The sequence below is a fragment of the Polistes dominula genome, unplaced genomic scaffold (genome assembly GCF_049000335.1).
Source record: "Polistes dominula isolate Pdom_NZ unplaced genomic scaffold, Pdom_raw_medaka contig_20, whole genome shotgun sequence".
NCBI lineage: Eukaryota > Metazoa > Arthropoda > Insecta > Hymenoptera > Vespidae > Polistes > Polistes dominula.
In genome coordinates this window covers 4558889-4580103 of record NW_028301147.1, presented here as the reverse complement: position 1 = coordinate 4580103, position 21215 = coordinate 4558889, and the positions used below count along the sequence as shown (strand labels likewise).

General features: G+C 28.9%; 2 protein-coding genes across 2 annotated transcripts in view; both read left to right on the top strand.

Annotated features, from left to right (window-relative positions):
* Positions 1–21215, top strand: part of LOC107074161 (multiple C2 domain and transmembrane region protein) — a 23881-nt gene extending 2666 nt beyond the window's left edge. Inside the window, exons 2-14 of the mRNA XM_015335326.2 lie at positions 3470–3854; positions 8816–9232; positions 9524–9808; positions 9887–10029; positions 10248–10439; positions 14468–14616; positions 14759–15164; positions 15686–15828; positions 15908–16267; positions 16405–16534; positions 17238–17417; positions 17506–17831; positions 17907–21215. Coding sequence (XP_015190812.2) covers positions 3797–3854; positions 8816–9232; positions 9524–9808; positions 9887–10029; positions 10248–10439; positions 14468–14616; positions 14759–15164; positions 15686–15828; positions 15908–16267; positions 16405–16534; positions 17238–17417; positions 17506–17831; positions 17907–18015 — 2898 coding nt within the window. The 5' untranslated portion in view covers positions 3470–3796 and the 3' untranslated portion in view covers positions 18016–21215. The remainder of the gene's footprint in view (positions 1–3469; positions 3855–8815; positions 9233–9523; positions 9809–9886; positions 10030–10247; positions 10440–14467; positions 14617–14758; positions 15165–15685; positions 15829–15907; positions 16268–16404; positions 16535–17237; positions 17418–17505; positions 17832–17906) is intronic.
* Positions 10446–14262, top strand: LOC149030933 (uncharacterized). The gene has a single exon (XM_089177202.1). The coding sequence runs from the start codon at positions 13452–13454 to the stop codon at positions 14118–14120; it is 669 nt and encodes a 222-aa protein (XP_089033328.1). The 5' UTR covers positions 10446–13451; the 3' UTR covers positions 14121–14262.

Below are 21215 nucleotides of genomic sequence, written 5' to 3'. Positions count from 1 at the left end.
TAAATTCGACATATTTCACCGTTATAAAATTTTATTAATTTGATGATATTTACATTACAAAAACATCTGGTTTTTTTAAACATATTTTTAAACAATAATTTAAATTTTAAATATATAATTTAATATATAATTTATATTTTAATAAATAAATATATAAATATATAATTTATTTTTTTAATTAAATTAATTTAATATTAATTTTTTAAATATATATAATTTAAATTTTAAATTATAATTTAAAATATTTATCTATATTAAAAATATATTTATTGTAATTTGATTTATTATTGAAATTATTAAAATAGCTTAATTTTTTTCGTATCATTGTAAGAACCTTAGGAACCTTGTCAGTAACATATTAATTAAAATTCAATAAAAGACTGTTGTTACAATTTTCATAACAGTTTATATTAAAAAAGAAAAAATATTTAGCATAAAATTGTCTATATCTAAATTTAGATTTAACTTCATGGAAAGATCTTCAGTGCAAGTAGGTAATAGATTTAACACACAAAGGTTAAAGAGACTGATCTTTTAAATAGTTTCACTTGTTAGTGCAAATTGTTCATTAAATAACTAAAATACGCGTGGATGTTAAAAAATAGATGACACGAATGTAATGAAAACGATGTGAATTAAATAGAAACATAAATAATAACTCGTGAAAAGCCATTTATGGCTTCCTTCGTGTGATTTTATTCTTTTACATAGAACCTTTTAGAAACGAGTACGGTAACGAACGCAGGAGAGAAAAAGGAAGAGATAACGAGTTTTATTGAAAGGATATATAATCGACTTAACAAAGAGCACAGGGTTCAGAACAAAGTTGATATTTCTGTAACTTGTTCTATGAAAAAACCGTGATTATTCGTTTGTGACGTCAAACATTCATCAAATCCATCCAATTTCAACTTAATCGCAGTAATTTCGATCAAGCTTTATTGTTAAAAACTTTAAATCATTTTAGGTTAAGTATAAGTAGTCACGTATACATTTAAATAGAATTACTGAATGTGATAATAATATGAAATGATTATTTTAGAAAAAAATAATATTGTGAAATAGTAGAATAGGATTTGTTTTTATATTTTACATTTTATTTTCGTGTGATAATTGATTTTTGAATATTAATGAATCGTTTTTATTTGTTCGTAATTCATTTAGAGAGATATTTTAAACACCAATGAATAATTAATATACAGATACTTAGTTTCGTATAAAATTTCTTTCTTTTTTGTAACATAAAACATTTACTTCTGAGAATTCTTTAGATTCGTATTCTTCTTAGTTAATAAGTAAGTACTTCTTCAAATAGTTTACTTACCTTTAACATGCAGGAACTGTAGTCTTTTAATTAGTTAATTTCATACCATTTATATAAAATTTCATGTGTGTATTTCAATCTCCAAATTTAGATTAGAGATAGATTTTTTTCTTTTGGAAGTACTGAAATCATAATGTGTCAGAAATTTCCACCTATACCGCAAAACATGATACAGCATGTTACTGCAACATGTGTTATAATAACCTCAGGAATAACACCGACGTGTACAATTTACTAATTTGACAGTTTGAAGATAATAATGATGCATCAAAATAAACGATCAACTTGTCAAATATATGTTTTACAATTTAATGTTTCAATATATTTAACTTTTACATTAAAATCGATAACAGACAAAAGTCATTTTGTTTAATAACATTTTTTATTATTTATTAATATAACATAGAGATGTAGTCATATTATCTTCAAATTAAAAATTCGAACATTTTTATCTAGTTATGAAAACAATAAAGTGTTCTACTTTACGACATATAGTTTATAATACAGGCATTTGTAATAAACTACGAGCATTTTCATAACTTTTCATCTCTTTTTTTCTTTCTATCTTTATTTTACTCTTGTTAGCAGATTTTGTCGATTTTATATCGCGTGGAAACTCGTCAGAAAGTGGGCCATCGTATTCCGTACGAAAATTACAGCTCTGAATGTATCAACTAGAACTGTTAAAGATACGGGAATTAAGGAAACGAAAAGCCTTATAATTCGACTAATTAAAGAGCGTTAATATTTGAATTACCTTTTACGATTTACATAGATATAAAGAGTAAATGTGTGATTCATTGAAAATTGTTCTTCTTATGATTATTACCAAAATTTATAAATCTTTGATTTTAGTTTTTTCTTACTTTGAATAATTTTCGTTGAAATGAAAATACATTAATTGTTATACACTTTACGTAAACTTTATTTTGAATTTTTTTTTTTAATAAATATAATAGTTATACATTTTTCATAGCGATTTTTTTTCTCATCATTTTCAGATTTGTTTGTTTATCTATTTTTAATCAGGAAAAGAGGAACATTGGGAAGAATATGAATATTGTAAATCTAACAAAGAATGATATCCATTACATGAATAGATTTTAATTATTCGATAGGGTTATATACGAGAGATGAAAAAGAAAAGCATCGTTTTTGATTAATTCAACGCGTATCAGCAAATTCACGCAACAAGTCCTACGTTAATGAATTTTTACTGTAGCTTCTTTAATTTGTCGCACCGTTGGCGACCGATCGTGGGATTTGAAAAGACAGTTTTAATAAAAATAATACACAACAAATATGTTTTCCAATGGAATACATTATGTAATAATGCATATATATGTTAAAAGTTTGGAATATCAAAACTAAGCTAACCAAACGGTGTACAAGTGCATTCAATTAAATTGAATTTTAAAAATGATTAAACTTTCTTTTTCAAAATTTAACAGAAAGTTGTAAATTTATATTAAAACAGTTATAAATCCTTCAAACTATGTTAATTATTTATAAAATGAAAAATTTTAATATGTATAAATTCTATTTAATATTTAATTAATTTAGTTGTCACCAATTGCATACGGGTATAAATTAATATCATAAAATAACAAAAATAAAAGTTTTCTCATAGTTAAATCATTAATTAACTTCTATTTATTTGGTTAGTATTTTTATTAATTGATGGTAAGTAAATTGTAAATTAAATGATTAGTGTAATAAATTAAGTGTTAGTATGAAATAACATATCGTTAAAATTGCTTTAAAATTATTTTTCTTTACTTATGATTTGTTTGTTATACTAATATTTTATTATAAATATTAACAAATATTTTGATTAAAACATTTAAGGTTTTTGCATTAATTAATGTAATACACTTGCTTTATTTTAAATATTGATGAAAAGAAGCTGTAAAAATTCTAACCCAATAAATATACATACCTACCTTATTATTTAAATTGAAAATAAAATACTGTAAATAACGAATACCATTTTGATACGTATAGAAAAACAATTGTAAATGAAGAATAATTAAATATATTAGAAATGATTTAGTAGGAAAACGTGTTTTTGAGTAGGTGTGATCGTTACGCGATCTAAGCGTTCCAAAAATAGTAGCCCTTTGTTTATATTCCATTCGGGTGCAGCTTTAACTAAAAATGAAGAAAAAAGAACGTTAGGCGAAGGAAGAGAAGGAGGTACGAAGGGTTGGGATTGGTGGCTTATCGACGAAGCGTTAAATTCTGCAGAATCGATGATGCTCTCGGGGGCGCGTCGACATCTTGGATCAACGTTAAATTCTTCCTAACGTGAGCTCGCGGCAACGATCGATGATCCTTAGGCAGATTATTGATATTACGGTGACGCAACATGTTATCGGAATCTGCAGTTCAAAAATTGCATTTCAAGAAGAGGCTGAAAATCACCTATTTACCTGATATATCGAAGATTAATGCTCGCTCGCGGATGATAAAATGAGCAAGAGCGTGGAATTGCTTGCTGAATCGGAGGACAGTGAACAAATACCAGTCGGTGAGTAAGTAATTAATCGTTCGATCTTACGATCAAACGTTCGTTTACTTGTTTTTCTTTCTTCTTTTTTTTTTTTTTAAGTGGGCATTTTGGTCAAATCTTTTCGATAAATTATCGATGCTATTTTTTGTGATATAACTTATGACATTTATTTATCTATTTTTTAAATTTAAATTTTTTTTTTTTAAATTCTACACAATTATAAGGATCCATCAATGTAAGCAATACTTAATTGTTTCAAGAAAAACAAAAGGAAAAGTTTTATATGCATTTTTATATATCAATTCGTTTCGAATGGAAAAATATATTTTTTACAATTTAATTTAATATAGTATATTCAATACATAATTAATACAAATTATTTTCTTTTTTTACTTCAGACCATACACGCAAATCATACGGAGAGTAAGAATATATTTGAATTTTATTTTTAAACTTGTCAAACTGAGATAATCACTTAAACTAGACACGAGGAACGTTTTAGAGACGTCACGTTGAAGGCACTTTTTTGTTGTTGTAAAAAATTGTTTTTTTTTTCTGTCAGTTAAAAGTGTAATAATAAGGTATAAAAATAATTCCAAACTATAGCTTATGGTTTTCATTGAAAAAAAAAAAAAAAAAACAAATGACCAGAATGACCCCTTAATGTAATACATTCGAAACAAGTAAATATATATATATATTAAATATTTTTCAATAAATTATTTCATTAATGGGAGTTTCAATTATTTTTTTTAACGTTTCATTATTGGTAATATATAAACATGATTGACTTTAATTATTGTAAGGTTTATAAAATTTAGAAATTTTTCAAAATAAACGACTTAGAAAATATCCAGGCTATAATAAACTCGTGAATCATCAGTTCAATAACAGTGGAAAATTTGAACCAAATAACAATTTACATTGAATTATGTGCAATACATCAACATGATCAAGAATATATTGAAGCAGGCTATATAGTTTGATAGATTAAATCAGTTAGTGATCGAACCTTGATCATTCTCACGAATCATACTAATTCTTGGCGTATAGGTGTTATGCTTGAGACGGAAAAATATATTTTGGCGAAAAGCCAACTATTATCGTACGATTTCAATATAGGATGCATCAATGCATTTCTTCCTTGTTATTAGAAAACATGAGAGATCGTTTGATGACATATTTTAATAATATTATAAAAATTTTATTTATTTACAAAAAAAATATATAGTAAATATTATATAAAATTATTAATATTATTATAATTAAAAAATATAAATATTTATATATATAATTAATATAATGTAAAAATATAATAAAATTTGTATATTTGATAAATACAGTTTTGATTCATACATAAGACTCGTTGTAATAATATACAACTTTATACCAAACGTAATATATATATATAGAAGTAATGCATTAAATAAATATAGTTTATCTCAATTATATACACAACTCAATGTAACAGTATACAAATTTATACAACACGATACCACTCTGCTACACAAGTAACCAACTTTTATCCTTTTTAACTTTTTAAAATCCTTTATATGCATATTCCTATGTTTATATTAATGTTAATATTTTCACAGAATCCCACTAAACACACATTTATATTATATTATACCACTCGTGCCTTGACTTACTTATACATAACAAATTTTATTACTTATTTCATACAACGAGTTAAAAAGTCATATTTTTTAAATGATTCATTTATTTAACAATTTTATTACTTAATACATAAAATGATCTTAAAAAGAATATCTTCAAATAGACGATTTACATTATACGTTATCTTTAATATTTTCTATTTTAAATTTAAATTCATCTTTTATCTTCTAACTTGGTCATTACGATTCGGGCAAACAAAATATTCCAGTCGATATTTTGTGACTATTTCAAAGAAGGTTAATTCCTAAAATGGAACACGAGAAGGTCCCTTGCACAATTGTGTCAGTTTTTGACGACGTGCTTACGAATTTACGCTTCACGTTGAAGTTTTATTTCTGAACTTGGTACTGCTCACAGAATCGTATACATATATATACATATATATGTATATATAGATTCTCGTTTTTATTTTCATTGGATCAGCATGTACTACAGTATTGAACGGCAATGCGATATTAGAGGCACTTTATCTTACATGATCTTGAAAGGAAGGTCAAAGGTAGCAGTTCTAAGATTAAGCTAAGATTAAGAGCAAAAGGTAGTAGTAGTTGAAATAATTTTTATTCTCTTTGTGTTTTTTTTTATCTTACTGATCCTTTATGAAAAAGAGTTATTTAATTTTTCGATAGAACGAATGTGTGTCTGTGTAAATTCTCGTTTCTTTTCATTTCTATGTAAGCTAGTTAGCCCATCACTTTTTTCTTATTCTTTCTTTCATCATTTTTCAATTTGATCTAGAACCAGACACGAGATATCTTTTTTTAGCCTTTGTTACATCACATTACTTTGAAAATTACATATTTAAGTATACGTGTATATGTTGTATATTTTAAATTTGTAATATTTTCAAATTATATTATATTTTAATATTTTTTACGCTAAAAAGCTTAGTAGCATTTTATTTTTATATAAAATATCATTTATTTCATAAAAAAAGCATTAGATTTATAAAATATTAACCTATAAAATTATATCTTATAAAATAAATCCTTTGTTTTCCTTGAAAAATCCTAATCCGGCCTTATTCCTCCATTTTCTATTTTAGAAAAATATTTGATTAACAAATTACAAATAATATAGTTGATAATACTGATATATCAACGTCCTATATAGAATATATTAAAAATATTGTATTTCATTGTAACTTTAAAGTAAGAAATCATTTTGTTTGTTTATATAAAATATTTAAAAAAAAGAAAAATTGTAAATTAATAATAGTTAATATTCGAAAATTAATATTTATTAATTTTCATCTTAAATAATCCTTTTTATATTAGATAGAACAAAGTAATTTAAGTTATAGAGAAGTTAACTCCTTATTTCACAGAAATTCTTTTACGTGGACAGAGCTGTTCGAAAATAGTTTAAGGCAAGTCGTTCGACTCCTTGTTCTCGATTTTTCACTGCTAGCTTTTTGCTGCTGTCTTTTTTTCCCCCGTTGCTAGAATCAAACGCGTTTATTTATTTAGCTGTTAGAGGTTGGTACGACGATTCGATCGTGCCTGTTGTAAAATGTTTCGTATTCCCGAAAGCAGAAAAAGAAAAAAAAACTTGCATTATTCTGAGCTTCATTACATTAACTCGACGTATTTTTTTTTTTTTGTAATTCGGCAAAACGTGTTTTACTTTCATTTATCGCGAATTATCGAGCTTGTTAAAGCGATGAAAAATTCTACTGGGGGAATCCTTTGAAAAAGCTCTCCTCATTTCCGATATTACGTCTTCCGTGTTGCCAGTTGATGGCATGCAAGATTAATGAGGCACTTTTATTTTTTCACGTACAAATATCTACATGAGAATGGTGATTTGTAGAATATGTTAAAGTTGATCTAATCTGTGTTAAAAGATAACATTTTAATTTAATAGGCACGACGAAGTCCTTCGTAATTTCGTGTTATCGTGTCGTGTTATATAAATAAAGAAAAAGGAAAGGAAGAAGAATATAATCAAGTATATGACATTCGAGTTGGCAGGAATTAGAAGAAAATGTAATACACGTGGGGTGTTTAGGTAGCATGTTTTTTTTAATTACTAAATGATGTTTCTGTTTTATCAAAAATTCAAAATGGCAATGTTAATAAAATAAAAATTCATTTTTTTTCATTGAACTTCATTTCCAAAGTGACGCTCTGCATACACGTATTTACAATTAGTTAATTAAAAAAAAAAAGAATCAACTAACGGTTACAATTTGTATTATGACATATATATCTACATATTAATAACATTATTAATTTGCATTTTTTTTTATAGATAGAACTAAAAAATAAATATTATAGATTAAATTACATAAACTAGTTTTGTAGTCTTCTATTTCGATATATCAATAAAAATGAATACAATTTTTTTTATAATTGATTTGATTTTATTTTTCTAGTAGTTTTAAAAGGCAAAAAGTAAATCTGGCTGTTTTATAGAATTAGAATTCTAGTGAAAAGGCTTAACTTTTCCACAATAGGCACGACCGACGTAGTTCACATTAATGGCTGATAATTTTTGAATTATGAATTTACAAAATGGTATTAAAAATATCATCATTTTGAAATCAGATATTGGTTCGAATTGAAACTATTCATGGATTATTATGGCATGTATAATAACTCAATTTTTAATATAAAATTCAAGAGTAATCCCCGTTCAACTATTTATACTGTAGAACTGATATATGTGCTTGCTTACGCGCATGTGCACATACACACACACACACATATATATATCCATACGTATAAATATGCATGCGTCGAAATCCATTGCATATAGATGTAGTAAACTTAAAGATAGATAGAGATATTTTTGTTAAATATACACCAATTAAAATAATGTTTCGTTGACCCTTGTTGACTGGTTTTCACATAAAATAAAAACCAATTCATTGTTATGTCTGACATTAGATTAGATTTTCCCCGTAGAGTTAGAATTATTTCCTATTGTATGTTCCATTTTTATAACAATTTCCAAATTAATACAAATAATCGTTATTTAGTAACCAGAACTCTGCTTTGTACATCATATTTGCGCAAGTAATTTGATTTTTGATATAAATTGTCCGGTCACAATCAATTCAATCGTTTAGATGCTAGACTGAACACAAAGTTAATACAGATAAACACATACACATATACAAACATACACATTTAAATATAATAAACGTGAAAAAAAAACAAACAGAATTTTGATTTTAACATGAAACACCAGGAACTCCCTGCGATCGTGGCTAAAAAAAATGAAAAGAAAAAGAAAAGTAAAAGAAACAAAAAGGGGAAAACTAAAGAGAAAAATATGCTTGTGGATCGCATGTTCAGATAACACTACAGAAGAAAGATCGAGACTGAATTTGAACGGGAGCAGACAGCTCTCGAAAAGCGCCACGGAGCTCCGGGACAACGATATCGAGAAACTCTCGCCGTCGCGGCGTGGGGAGGTCGGTGGTGAATCCGGGGTTATACACCACCACCGGCATCATCGTCACGCAACGTCGGTAGCACAGCGCACTCATACCTTCTTTGCAACATTGAAGAGCCGTTGGGCTCGTAGCCGTAGCAAAGAAAGAAAAAAATCCAAGGATGGTGGTGGTGGTGGTGTCCCACCGACCCAAGAGGCAACAACAACCTACAAAACACCTGGAATCGAATCTGATTATGCGGCTGATTATTCCTCTGAACATAGCAGAAGTTCATCTGCCACACAGAGTCCTGCCAGACATTGTCTCAAACATCCAGGTATTATTTTCAAATATAAAAACATATTATTAGGTAGTTCGGAAAGTCGTTTCGTTTTTCTTTTGTAAAAATGAAGACAATTTTTGCTTCGAGGTTAAACCTAAACCTTTCAAGTGGTCATAAATAGTTGAATTTGATAAATTTAACCTCTTATCGATCTCATGTGTTACTATTTGTCAGTTTGCATCAACTAATACCATTATTGCGTCAGCAAAAAACGAAACGACTTTCCGAACCACCTAATATTTAACATTACTACAAATGGATTATCTATTAATGAAACAACTTCAGAATCACCATTGACACGATCAGGAAGAGACAAAATTTTAACCATGCAAGAGGACAGTCCTGGCAAATGCAGCGACGCGTCTTCAAAGGGATCCTTGAATCGTCAAAGTTTCAAGGACATTCATACGAGCGTGGATGCACGTGCTTCATCCATGTCGAATCAGGATGGTGCATACGTTCAAGACGAAGTTTCAAGGAGGAGAGAGTTAGCGTTGAGACAACACGCTTTCTTTCAACTTCGTCTTCATATCAGGAGGGGTGCCAATCTGTTAGCCATGGACAGATGTGGTAAAGGACTCATTTCGAAGGATTATTATGTTTTTCGGCTTAACTAAAGGAATCTGATATAAAATGATATCATCGTAGGTGCTAGCGATCCGTATGTGAAAATCAAATCTTCTGGAAGGTTATTGCATAAATCGCGAACGGTTCATCGGGATTTAAATCCAGTTTGGGATGAAAGTGTCACTCTGCCAATAGAAGATCCTTTTCAACCACTTACTATCAAGGTAGGTATAAATATCCATCAATATTCATTCTTCTTATATTCGTCAATTAATTCGTTTATTAAAATTAGTTCGTTTGTCTTTCATCTTATTCACAATCAATATCAAATATTACATATTTGATTGAACAGAGCAGTTAGAAAATCAGAGTATCGATCGTTTGATCTGCCTCTCTTGCTATTTTTTTTTCGACTAGCAAACGACCTTCGACGTTTCGACAGGTCTTCGATTACGATTGGGGTCTCCAGGATGACTTTATGGGAGCTGCTCAATTGGACTTGACGCAGTTTGATCTTGGTTATCCACAAGATGTAACCTTAGAATTAAAAGATCCAGCCAGGCCGAAGCAACACTTGGGTGAAATCTACCTCACTGGTACACTCTGGCCGAGAAATCAACAGGAAAAGGAACAGGTATTTCATTTATCAAATTTGATTTATTTCATTCTAAGTGTATAAATGACATTTTCATTGTCCTATTTTTATTTATAAAGAAAAATATCAGAACATATGAAGCATTTCGTAAATTTGAAAAATTGTTTGGATGTTACATTCTACATATTCAAATAATAAAACAAATTTATATAAACATACGTCCCAGTTGACTTTGTTTTCGATCTAAAACGAGTTTTTTCTTTAATAAACTGTATCTTTCAACTCTTTCACAAAAGGTGTGAACACAAAGAGACGTTTTACCCATTGGCTGTCTCACCTCTAGGTATTGTTCTTTTATTTATTCAGGTATTGTTTGGATTTACAGAAAAGGTTTGTTCAATTCTCTTTTTGAAACTATTTCAACATTGTCGACGAATGTTCTGTATATGATGGATCTAAGATAACCTTAGGAAATATTAATAATTTATTAGATTTAAATTAGACATTCTCTAGCAGCCAAGGAAATAATATCTTCATCTATCGATTTATTCGAAAATTGTTCATTCAAAAATAATCTCGCAATTCGATTAAAATACATGAGATTGCTGAGTAAAAGTTTTTGCAGTATAAAAATACAAAATTTAATATTAAATTCTGCTCGGAAATAAATCAATGGAATTAATTCAACTATACTCCTACCTTTCGATAGAATAACTCGATATAAAGTAAAATAATATTTGCTATAACTTTAAAACAGAGTTAAATAGAGCTTATATTTGTATAAATTTTTGTTATTATTTTCATATATGTGGAATCCATCGTTAAGGTAATATTCTGAACTTACAGAACATCGTGTATAACTTTGGAATTATTTAAATTTCGTTAAAAATATAATAGGAGTAGTGAAATTTGAAAAAACCAAGAGTATTTTTCTTTCATGGTATTTTTACAAAATTTATTTGAAAAAATGTTGAAAATTTTTTTCAAATCCTCGAATTAAGTTTATTTTTATTTCTTTTTATTATCAGCATTGATCAAAAAGAAAAATAGAAAAATTAATTTTGATATTGTTGTATTTCAAACAATTGTTTTATATTACATAATTGTATTATATGTTAAAATTATGGCGTAAAACTTATTATCAAGTTTCAAGTTTATTGTTCACTGATAGATACATACGTATTTGTCTATACACGTCATCGTCGTTGTCTACTTATCCATTTATGTACACAAGAAATCCATTACCTATCAATGGTGATTGCATCGTAGAGGTTTCAGTGTGTTCCTTTTCAACACTGATAAATGTGCGACCATTAACGAATCTTTTTTTTTTTTTTTTAATAAAAAAATTATTTTAATTTGTATATTAAAAGTATTCGTATACAAAAAAAATATAAATCTTATTGCAAAATCTTAGAGTACCATAAATAAATATAGTTATATTATACGTAATATTTGTTTAATTAATATATTTATACAATTTATTTATATAACGAAGAAAATTATTTTTACGTTAAAATAATAATAAAAATAAAATATTAAAAAATCATTTGCGATCGAAAGTAACGAGCATCTAAATAAATAAATGATCAATTTTTTTGTATCATACTTACTTTGATCCTGTTGTTAACTTTCAATCGATATTTCTTTTTTTAATATTCATTTTATTTTATAATATGAATGAAATAATAAATGATAAAATAAATTCGTTCAAATTTCTTGATTTTTATTGTTTAAAACAAAATTATTGATAAATTCGTACATACGAATATTTTCAAATCGAGCGCTATTTCACGGCAAGTCGACGAAGTTATTTAAACACGGGACGATGGCAGGCAAACTCGGTTATCAGACATGTTTATCGTTCTACGTAAGTTTCCTGATACGTCATATATGGAGAGGGAAAAGAGAGACAGACGGCTCGTGGCCACATGAGACGATTAAGATAAACGCGTCGAACATTTCAGTCGAAACGCAAACGTTTCGCGATCAACTTTTACTCGGCTTGTGTCACTTAGTTTTGTTATTTGTTTTCATCGGCCATGCGGGTTTTAATTAACGTTGAAAATGTCAATTTTTTACTAAATAAAAAAAAAAAACAAAGTAGAACCGATTACGCGTTAAAATATTGAACAAACAGGTGTATTAATGTTCCCACGATGATTATGGATAATATTGTGTGGGATAGCAAGTGTTGTGATACAATTATTTTCAAAGGATTGTAAATATTACTTTTTAAATGATTTTTATTTTTATTTAATTAGAAGAATAATTAATAATATTAAATAATTTTCAATCGAAATGATTCGATTGCGTCTTACGTTTTAACTTTTTTCGTGAGTCATGTATATTTTAAATACAGCATGTTACTTTTGCTAACGTAACTCTCGGTTCTCGTCCTTCTATTTCATTGCCATCATAACTTAAGAATATCATTTGTCTTGAGTATTTTATAAACGAATTACGAAACAAGTTGTTTAGTTTCAATTTTATGCCGTTCATAAATTGGATAGGTATGAAATGACTGACCAGTTGATTGATATCTATGAATCATCATTTTAATGTTCCTTATATTTATCAGTTCAAATAACAAAGTTTCTAACTTACATAAGTACATTGTACACACACACACACACACACACACACCTATGTGTAAGTCATTTATCAGTATAATTACCGAATAGAATTTTTCTTTTTGTGATAAAAAAAATATTTGAATTTTTATTTTGAACTGAACACTATATTCGATGAAAAAATTCCGAGTAAATAGAAATTTTTTTCAATCATGAAGATGATAAATTGAAGAGGAAAAGCGTGTTTTTAAACGATTAAAAAATAAGTGAGATAAATTGATGGAAGTAAATAAAAAATTAGTTATATAAATATACAAGAATTGTTTTGATATTTCATTTAAAGCAAATAATATTTTTCTGATCAAATTAACTGAAAAAACGAAAAGGAGTTCTTGAACGAAAGGAGTTCGTTCTTGGAAACATCTGTTTCTCTATCTGACCGAACGTTTATTTTCGTTTAAAAACAAGATATATTTATATGAACATGGACGATCCGAAGAATGATGTTAGCCCTTCGAAAGAAATATCAGAATTGGATGAGAAAGAAAAATCTGTTGAAAAGTCAGAAACCGATTCGAAAAGGATGGCTCATTGTCTACCGTTGAACAATGATTCAAAAAATAATAGTTACTTTGATCAAAAAGAACATTGTGAAATGGAAGCTCCTTTAATAGAAACTTCGAAAGATGATCCTAATCGTAAGGTTAAACATGAGGAAGCTTCATCAAACGTGATAGATCCATCGATGGTGGTAGGTTCATCGTCGCCTATTAAAAAAACAACCATTGAACAGGAAAAAAAAGTCGAAAGACACAAAGAAAAGAGTACAATAGGGGCGTTGAAAAATTCGATAGATAAGAAATTAGGTTCGGTTGAAAGGAAGTTAGAAGATCGTGTCGAAAAAATATTGGAGGATAATATTGAAAAATATCCTTGGTTGATACCAATAGAAAATTGGATCATCGATCGATACAAATCGGACGATAAATCTCATTCTAAAAAGATTCAAGATACTTGTCGTACCAAGGGCACAACATATGAATTTAAATTCATTACTGCCGATGGAGCCAACGAGGAGCCCAAAATCGAAAGTATTTTAAAGGAAAAACCAAAAGAGGAATTCGAAGATTGCCTTCGACGAAATTGAAACGATCTTCCATCGATGAACAAACTATAATTTCACATTTTAAAAGTATGGACGAATCATTCCGATCCCACAGTGCCGAGGACGTGTCCGTTATTGGAAATCGACCAACCAATTCGGAAGAAATGTTAACCTTGAAAGAAATCAAACCAAATAATCCACGTTTTGATAGATTCGTAGTTAATGTTAAAGAAAAAATGGAAGACATACACAGGGTATCAACATTATTATTATTTTTTTTCAGAATTTTTCGTAATATTATGAAGGATAATAATTATGATTATTTGGATATATGCATACGTTTATATGATTTTAGAACACATGAATAATTTGAAATCTTTAAATTTCAGTATTTTCAAAGGACTAATCGGTTGGCAGACGTGAATAGAAAATTAAAGTCGCAAATATGGAGTTCGGTAGTAACGATTGTTCTAGTGGAAGCAAAAAACTTGTTACCGATGGATATCGATGGTTTGTCCGATCCCTACGTTAAATTTCGGTAAATATATAAATATATATTGGTTAACTAAATAATCTAATATATCAAATAAATGATGAATGATGATTTTGTAAATTCTTTCCTATATATACAAGAGATATGAATTTTTGTAAAAATTTTCTAAAAATTTTTTTTTTTGCAGCCTTGGTACGGAAAAATACAAATCAAAAGTTATGAACAAAACTTTAAATCCGGTATGGTTGGAACAATTCGATCTTCATCTTTACGAGGATCCTTATTTAGGACAGGAATTGGAAGTAACAGTTTGGGATCGTGACAGAAGTCATCAGGACGATCTCATGGGTCGGACCGTTATTAATTTGGCAACGTTAGAACGGGAAACTACTCATCGATTATGGCAAGATCTCGAAGATGGTTCAGGAAATATTTTTCTTCTTTTAACTATCAGTGGGACTACAGCTAGCGAGACTATAAGTGATTTAGCTGCACACGAAGAAACTCCTAGAGAGAGGTCGAATTTAATTCAAAGATATTCTTTAGCAAACACGTTGCAAAGGCCTCGCGATGTTGGTCATCTGACGGTGAAGGTAATTGCAGATAATTGGTATCTCTTTATTAGTATCGTTAGTGTGCTAAGATATAATTGTATTGGAAAATTTGTGTAGATTTTTAAGAAACAAAAATTAACATTATATTTAAAAATATTCTATATACATTGCGAATATATATTATACAATATATTAATAAATTAGTACGAAATTTTCGATCAAATCAATACATGACTTTAATAGATCGACTCGACATTCCGATAAAAAAAAACGGGGACGTTTATTTCAATCAATCATTAAAATATAGAGTATTACTTATTAAATACGAGTACCTACTATTGTTGAAAATCGATCCTCTTGTAATTAATAAATAAGTAGATTATTTTCTTTGACAAGATTTCGGAGAACTCACTACTCGTTGTTTTAAATGGGTAAACTAGATCTGGTTTATATTTCAATTAATTTCTTAAAGCTATATCATCCATTTTAATCAAGTACCATTGATATTGATCTCACTCCTCGAGCTGGCTATTATTCGTTCGGTGTTCATTACTTTTCAGATATATCGAGCTCAAGGTCTCGCAGCAGCTGATCTCGGTGGTAAGAGTGACCCTTTTTGCGTCCTGGAATTGGTGAATGCTAGATTGCAAACACAAACTGAATATAAAACATTGGCTCCTAATTGGCAAAAGATTTTTACCTTGTAAGTTATTCATTCTTACCGATTTCAAATAAAATATTAATCATTTAAATGATTCATTTCTTTTTTTCTTTTTACGTAGTAACGTAAAGGACATTAATTCGGTGCTAGAAGTAACGGTTTATGACGAAGACAGAGATCACAAAGTTGAATTTCTTGGTAAGGTTGCTATTCCATTATTGAGAGTTCGTAACGGTGAGAAAAGATGGTATGCTCTGAAGGATAAGAAACTGAGAGGTCGGGCTAAGGGTAATTCACCTCAAATTCTTCTTGAAATGACTGTAATTTGGAACGTATTCAGAGCTTGCATCAGAACACTCAATCCTAAAGAAAAAAAGTATATGGAACCTGAGATCAAATTTAAGAGACAAGTTTTTCTGAGAAATGTCCTTAGGCTCAAAGCGATCATTTTATCTGTCATCGAAATGGGAAAGTATATACAGTGAGTAGTGGCTTTTCTCGGTGTCGTTAAATAGAATTCTCATAGAAACAAATAACAATTATTAAGAATTATAATTAAATTGATACAATATCCTTTGTCTATTTTACATTCGATTTCTTCTTTCTTTCTACGGTCAGGAGTTGCTGGGAATGGGAAAGTAAACCAAGAAGCATATTTGCCTTGATCATCTTCGTTCTTGGATGTTATTACTTCGAGCCGTACATGATACCAGCATTGGCTTTATTAATTCTACTCAAATATTACCTGGTAAGAATAAATTCTAACAACAATGATGCTTTCTGTATATACAACAAACCCTTAAACTCGCTCTATTGCTTAAGACACTTGCTGTGCCGATATTGCAACAACATTTTATCGAATATCCCCCCTAAACCAACCTATAAACCTCTCTCTACAATTTTCAACAAATCGATAGTAGAAACTGAATTACATAGATTTTTGTTATTACAAAATTAGAGCACTTTAATTAGTTTTTTTAAAAGATTCTTGCCCAAAGTAGTTTGAAATCCTGCATATAATCAATTGCATTGTGAATAAAGCAAGATTAATTATTAATAATCTACCAAGCTAGTATTTCATGTAAATATATTAGAATTTGCCCATTTTGTTATACCTTTCTATTTGAAATAATAATGCTAATGAAGATTACTTAAGCATGGATGAAAAATAAGCTGGAATCTATCCGAGTGGAATACTTTAGCAGCCCACTGTCAACCATTCTGACACCTGTCGATCCACCGGTAATCTTACTACTAGTAGAAATAGTAGTAGTTTACGTCGTTACCTTTATACATATATAGTTAACATACATAGTATCTTGATTTGTCTCTCTCTCTTTCTTTCTTTTTCTCTCTTATTCTATTTTAATCTTTCTCTGAGACACGCTTGATAGAAGTAATTTGTCACTTGATCGCAATGCTGCATGTCGTGTTTCTTTGGTATCGGCCAGCTTAACAAGGAGGATGGGAGTGGATTCAATCAGTGGATTTGCGGACAGGTCGCCGCAGTTACTGGTGCGTCTTTGACGTATCAAACGAGCCCTCATTTTCAAGATACCTCGGAATTGGCAGCAGATGATGGACCGGTAACACCAGGTGACGATGACGATGACGAGGATGATAAAGACAAAGTGAGTACTCTACGGACAATTGTTATTTCGATTTAATAACATCTAGTCGATTGATACGACCAACTCATGATGAAAAATCATTTTGCAGGAGGAAAAGAAAAGTCTGAAGGAACGATTACAAGCGATTCAGGAGGTCACCCAAACTGTACAAAACTCCATTGGTTATATCGCCAGTCTTTGCGAGAGAATAAAGAATCTTTTCAATTTTACAGTTCCTTATCTCAGCTATTTAGCTATGACCTTGACCATAATCGGTGCAGCTGTTCTCTACTTTATACCAGTCAGATATCTTATACTTGCCTGGGGCGTGAACAAATTCTCCAGAAAAATCTTGAGGCCACATACTGTGCCTAACAACGAGATACTTGATCTTATATCTCGAGTACCTGACGACGAGGAGATTCTTAACTATAGGCAAGTGAATAGCTCGTTAGCATAAATGTTAAGATTTTTGAACAATAAAATGACATTTGACTATTTTACACGTAGGGAACTAAAACCATTACCTACTGCTGATTGTGAAAGAGGTGGAGCACCAGGTTTTAGCGGTGGGAACACTGCGAAGAGGGAACAACGGAAAAGACACAAAGTGGCGTAACAGAATGGCCCGCGGCCGGAAGTCGCGGGTCCAAGGTCATCCAGTATACTGAAGTCGGTACTCTTACGTAAGAGATTGAAAAATCGAAAAGAAACTACCGATAATCCGGATCAAGTCGTCGACATCGATTAAATCGTCGAACGGTATGATCAGCTGGATGAAGATCATGGGGAAAGAAAAATCATCGTTTTAACATCCTGATGATTTCACCAACGAATAATACGAGTATCTATCTATCTTTTTTTCCCAAAGGTCATCCCAGTGAACTTACTAAATCGATAACTGGGACACAAACGTAGGGAGTGAGATAAAGAGATGTATAGATAGATAGATAAATAGATAGATAGATAGTTGGATAGATAGTATTTCAGTGAGATAAAACTGACGTGTAAAACGATCTTACTCGCAAGAAAAATATATCTATCCTTTAGTATTACAAATATAATACGTTCTTTCATTGGTCAGGAATATTATGAGACAAGTTTTGAATAGACATTATCATGTTAAAAGCTAAATTCTCTGCTTGATGGTTCGCTATTATTGAATAAAATATTCGCTGGGTGTGTTTTGACGATTCATACTTTATAAATTACGATCCTCGTGATCACACATATGAAATCATCCTCGTCTTTTAGCTTTGTTATGACTATTTCTTCCTTTTTTAGATTTTTGTTTATTTACAAAATGCGAAATACCTATACGCAATTCTTATTTCTATTTATACATGAAATAAATCGTAATAAAGGAGCTTCCAATTGTAATGAAAACAATAGGAGCATGTATTAATTGACGCGATGATTTCTAACCGAGTACAAATCTTTCCCAAGTAATAGTTAAAGTTTCTAAACGTGACTTTTTAGTAGGGGATTTTTTATCTACTTTTACGTGTCAATTGTTTATTATCATGCGAGTTGCGAATGATTTTTACACGTTAAGCTTTATTGTTGTACACTATTCGATTTTACGATTAATAGAAAATCATTGGATTCCTTTTAACTTGCTCGACATTTTTGAGATTTGATCGATATTTATCAAAAAGAAAAAAGAAAATAAAAGGATTTAGACGAGCGACCAACAACACATTATATCACATATATTATATATATATTTCTTATCAAGGAAAACATAATTTAAATGATAATATCTCCGTTGTTGGGAATAATTTGTTAAACGAACAAACATAAATTATAAAAGAAGAAAAATTAAGAGAAAATATAAAAAAAAAAGAAGAAGTAACAGAAAAAGAAAGAAATAATAAATCGCCTATACATTTTGATATTATCTCTGTGTATTTTTATGATATAGGATTATTCGTATATTATAATAAGAAGATTTATATATAAATTGATGATGTTTTTCTCTTAATCTTTAAAAATTAGATTATAACGGATAAAGAGAAAATTATTACGAATGTGTAAATCTTATCTTTATCGACGAAGATATCCTATTTCGAACAAAAATTTTCTCAAAAAATATTTGAGAAACTTTTTCCGACGGAATCTCTTTGAAAGTATCTCCTATGGAAAATAGATCGCATTTAAAATAAAAATAATGCCATTGCGATTATATATATGTATCTGTGTGCTGATAATTATAACAGGGAACTGACAATGAGATAACAAAAATTCTAACAATTGATTTTATAATTCATTTTGTATTACAATTATTAGTATTATTTAAAAAAATCATAAAATTAATTTTTTTTTACTTATAGTCTATTATAATAATTACCGGCACATAAATATATAAGAAATTAAATAAAATTTCGATTAAAACCAAATAATAATAACGAATAGTAAAAATGACCTTAATGAAAGGATTTCCTTTTCTCTGGTGAACACGCATCGATCGTTTCGTCCATCGGTGTTATAGGATTAGCCATTGAAATTGTTAACGTCTTGTTAAAAACGATTATAATGCGTGAGAACAAGAGAGAAAACGAGAAAAAGTTATATAGCTAAATAATAATAATAATAATAATAATAATAATAATAATAATAATAATAATAATTAAAGAAGAAATAAAGAGAGTAAATTAAATTATAAAAGATATATATATATATAAAAATATGTTAAATATAGAATGGACGAAAGTGAAAGAAAATGTGGAAGAGGAATGGTATGACAAAAAAAAAAAGAAAAGAGAAAATAGCATCTTATATCGTATATAGTAAAATATTCTGCATACGATCTGTACTCGTCATGAAATCGCATTATCACGATTTTTGCAGATTATTAACCAGGTGAAATATCTTTAAAAGTACATATATTCATGCATACGTTTGTATTAATGAATATCGCGTCTTTATTCTCACGCACATATACACACAGAGATACATACATAAACAACGTACACGTGTTTTCCAATGTATTAGCTCGCTTTTTCGAGTCAAATTATTGGGATTGTTTGGTATGAAAAATAATTTAAAAAAAAAATAAATCAATGATTGAGTTAATTTAGTTTTTTTTTCTTTTGTAAATGAATAACATCAGTCTATAATATTTAGTAGTATAAATAATATTTTTCTTCTAGCTTTTTAGTTATCTCATTTCTTTTTTAATATAGCAACAGTTATTTATGGCACACGATCAATTAATTTTTTTTTTGTATAGTAAGATTTCAAGATCTTTATAAAACATCGAGTATTCACATAAAAATTTGATTTTTCTCTTTTTTTTTACACAGAATTTCAAAAATCTTTCACGTTATACTCGAGAAAGCGAATAACGCATTGTTCCATTTTCTTGTCTGTAATGTAACGAATTGCACGCATGAATCGTATGGAAGTGAAAAAAGAAGCACAAAAAGAAGAAAAAGGAATAAATGGAGATGAAGTATAGAATATCGTTAACCCATTTTCTCGGTCTCTTATATTACGCTGTTATAATACATGCGATACAATCTCTTTACTAAATTTTCTTCTTTCAATCGTCTTGTTCTTCTAATCGCGTGTATTTCAAGAGAACGTCGAGCAGAACGTTTAGAGAAGTGTGTTTTTTTATGCATCAAACGATTCCTATTTCTATCTTCTATATTTGTATTTGTATTTTACATTTGTATTTTATATTAACATTTATACACTGTTCGTGAAATCATTTGAAACACACAGAGTGTCTCAGCTGAAGAATTATATATATAAATATAAAGATCTGTACTCATCTCGATCGTATAGATGAAATAAATAATTTTAATATCTATA

Coding starts and splice junctions, on each gene's coding strand:
- LOC149030933 (XM_089177202.1), top strand. CDS start 13,452: ATGAACATGGACGATCCGAAGAATGATGTTAGCCCTTCGAAAGAAATA.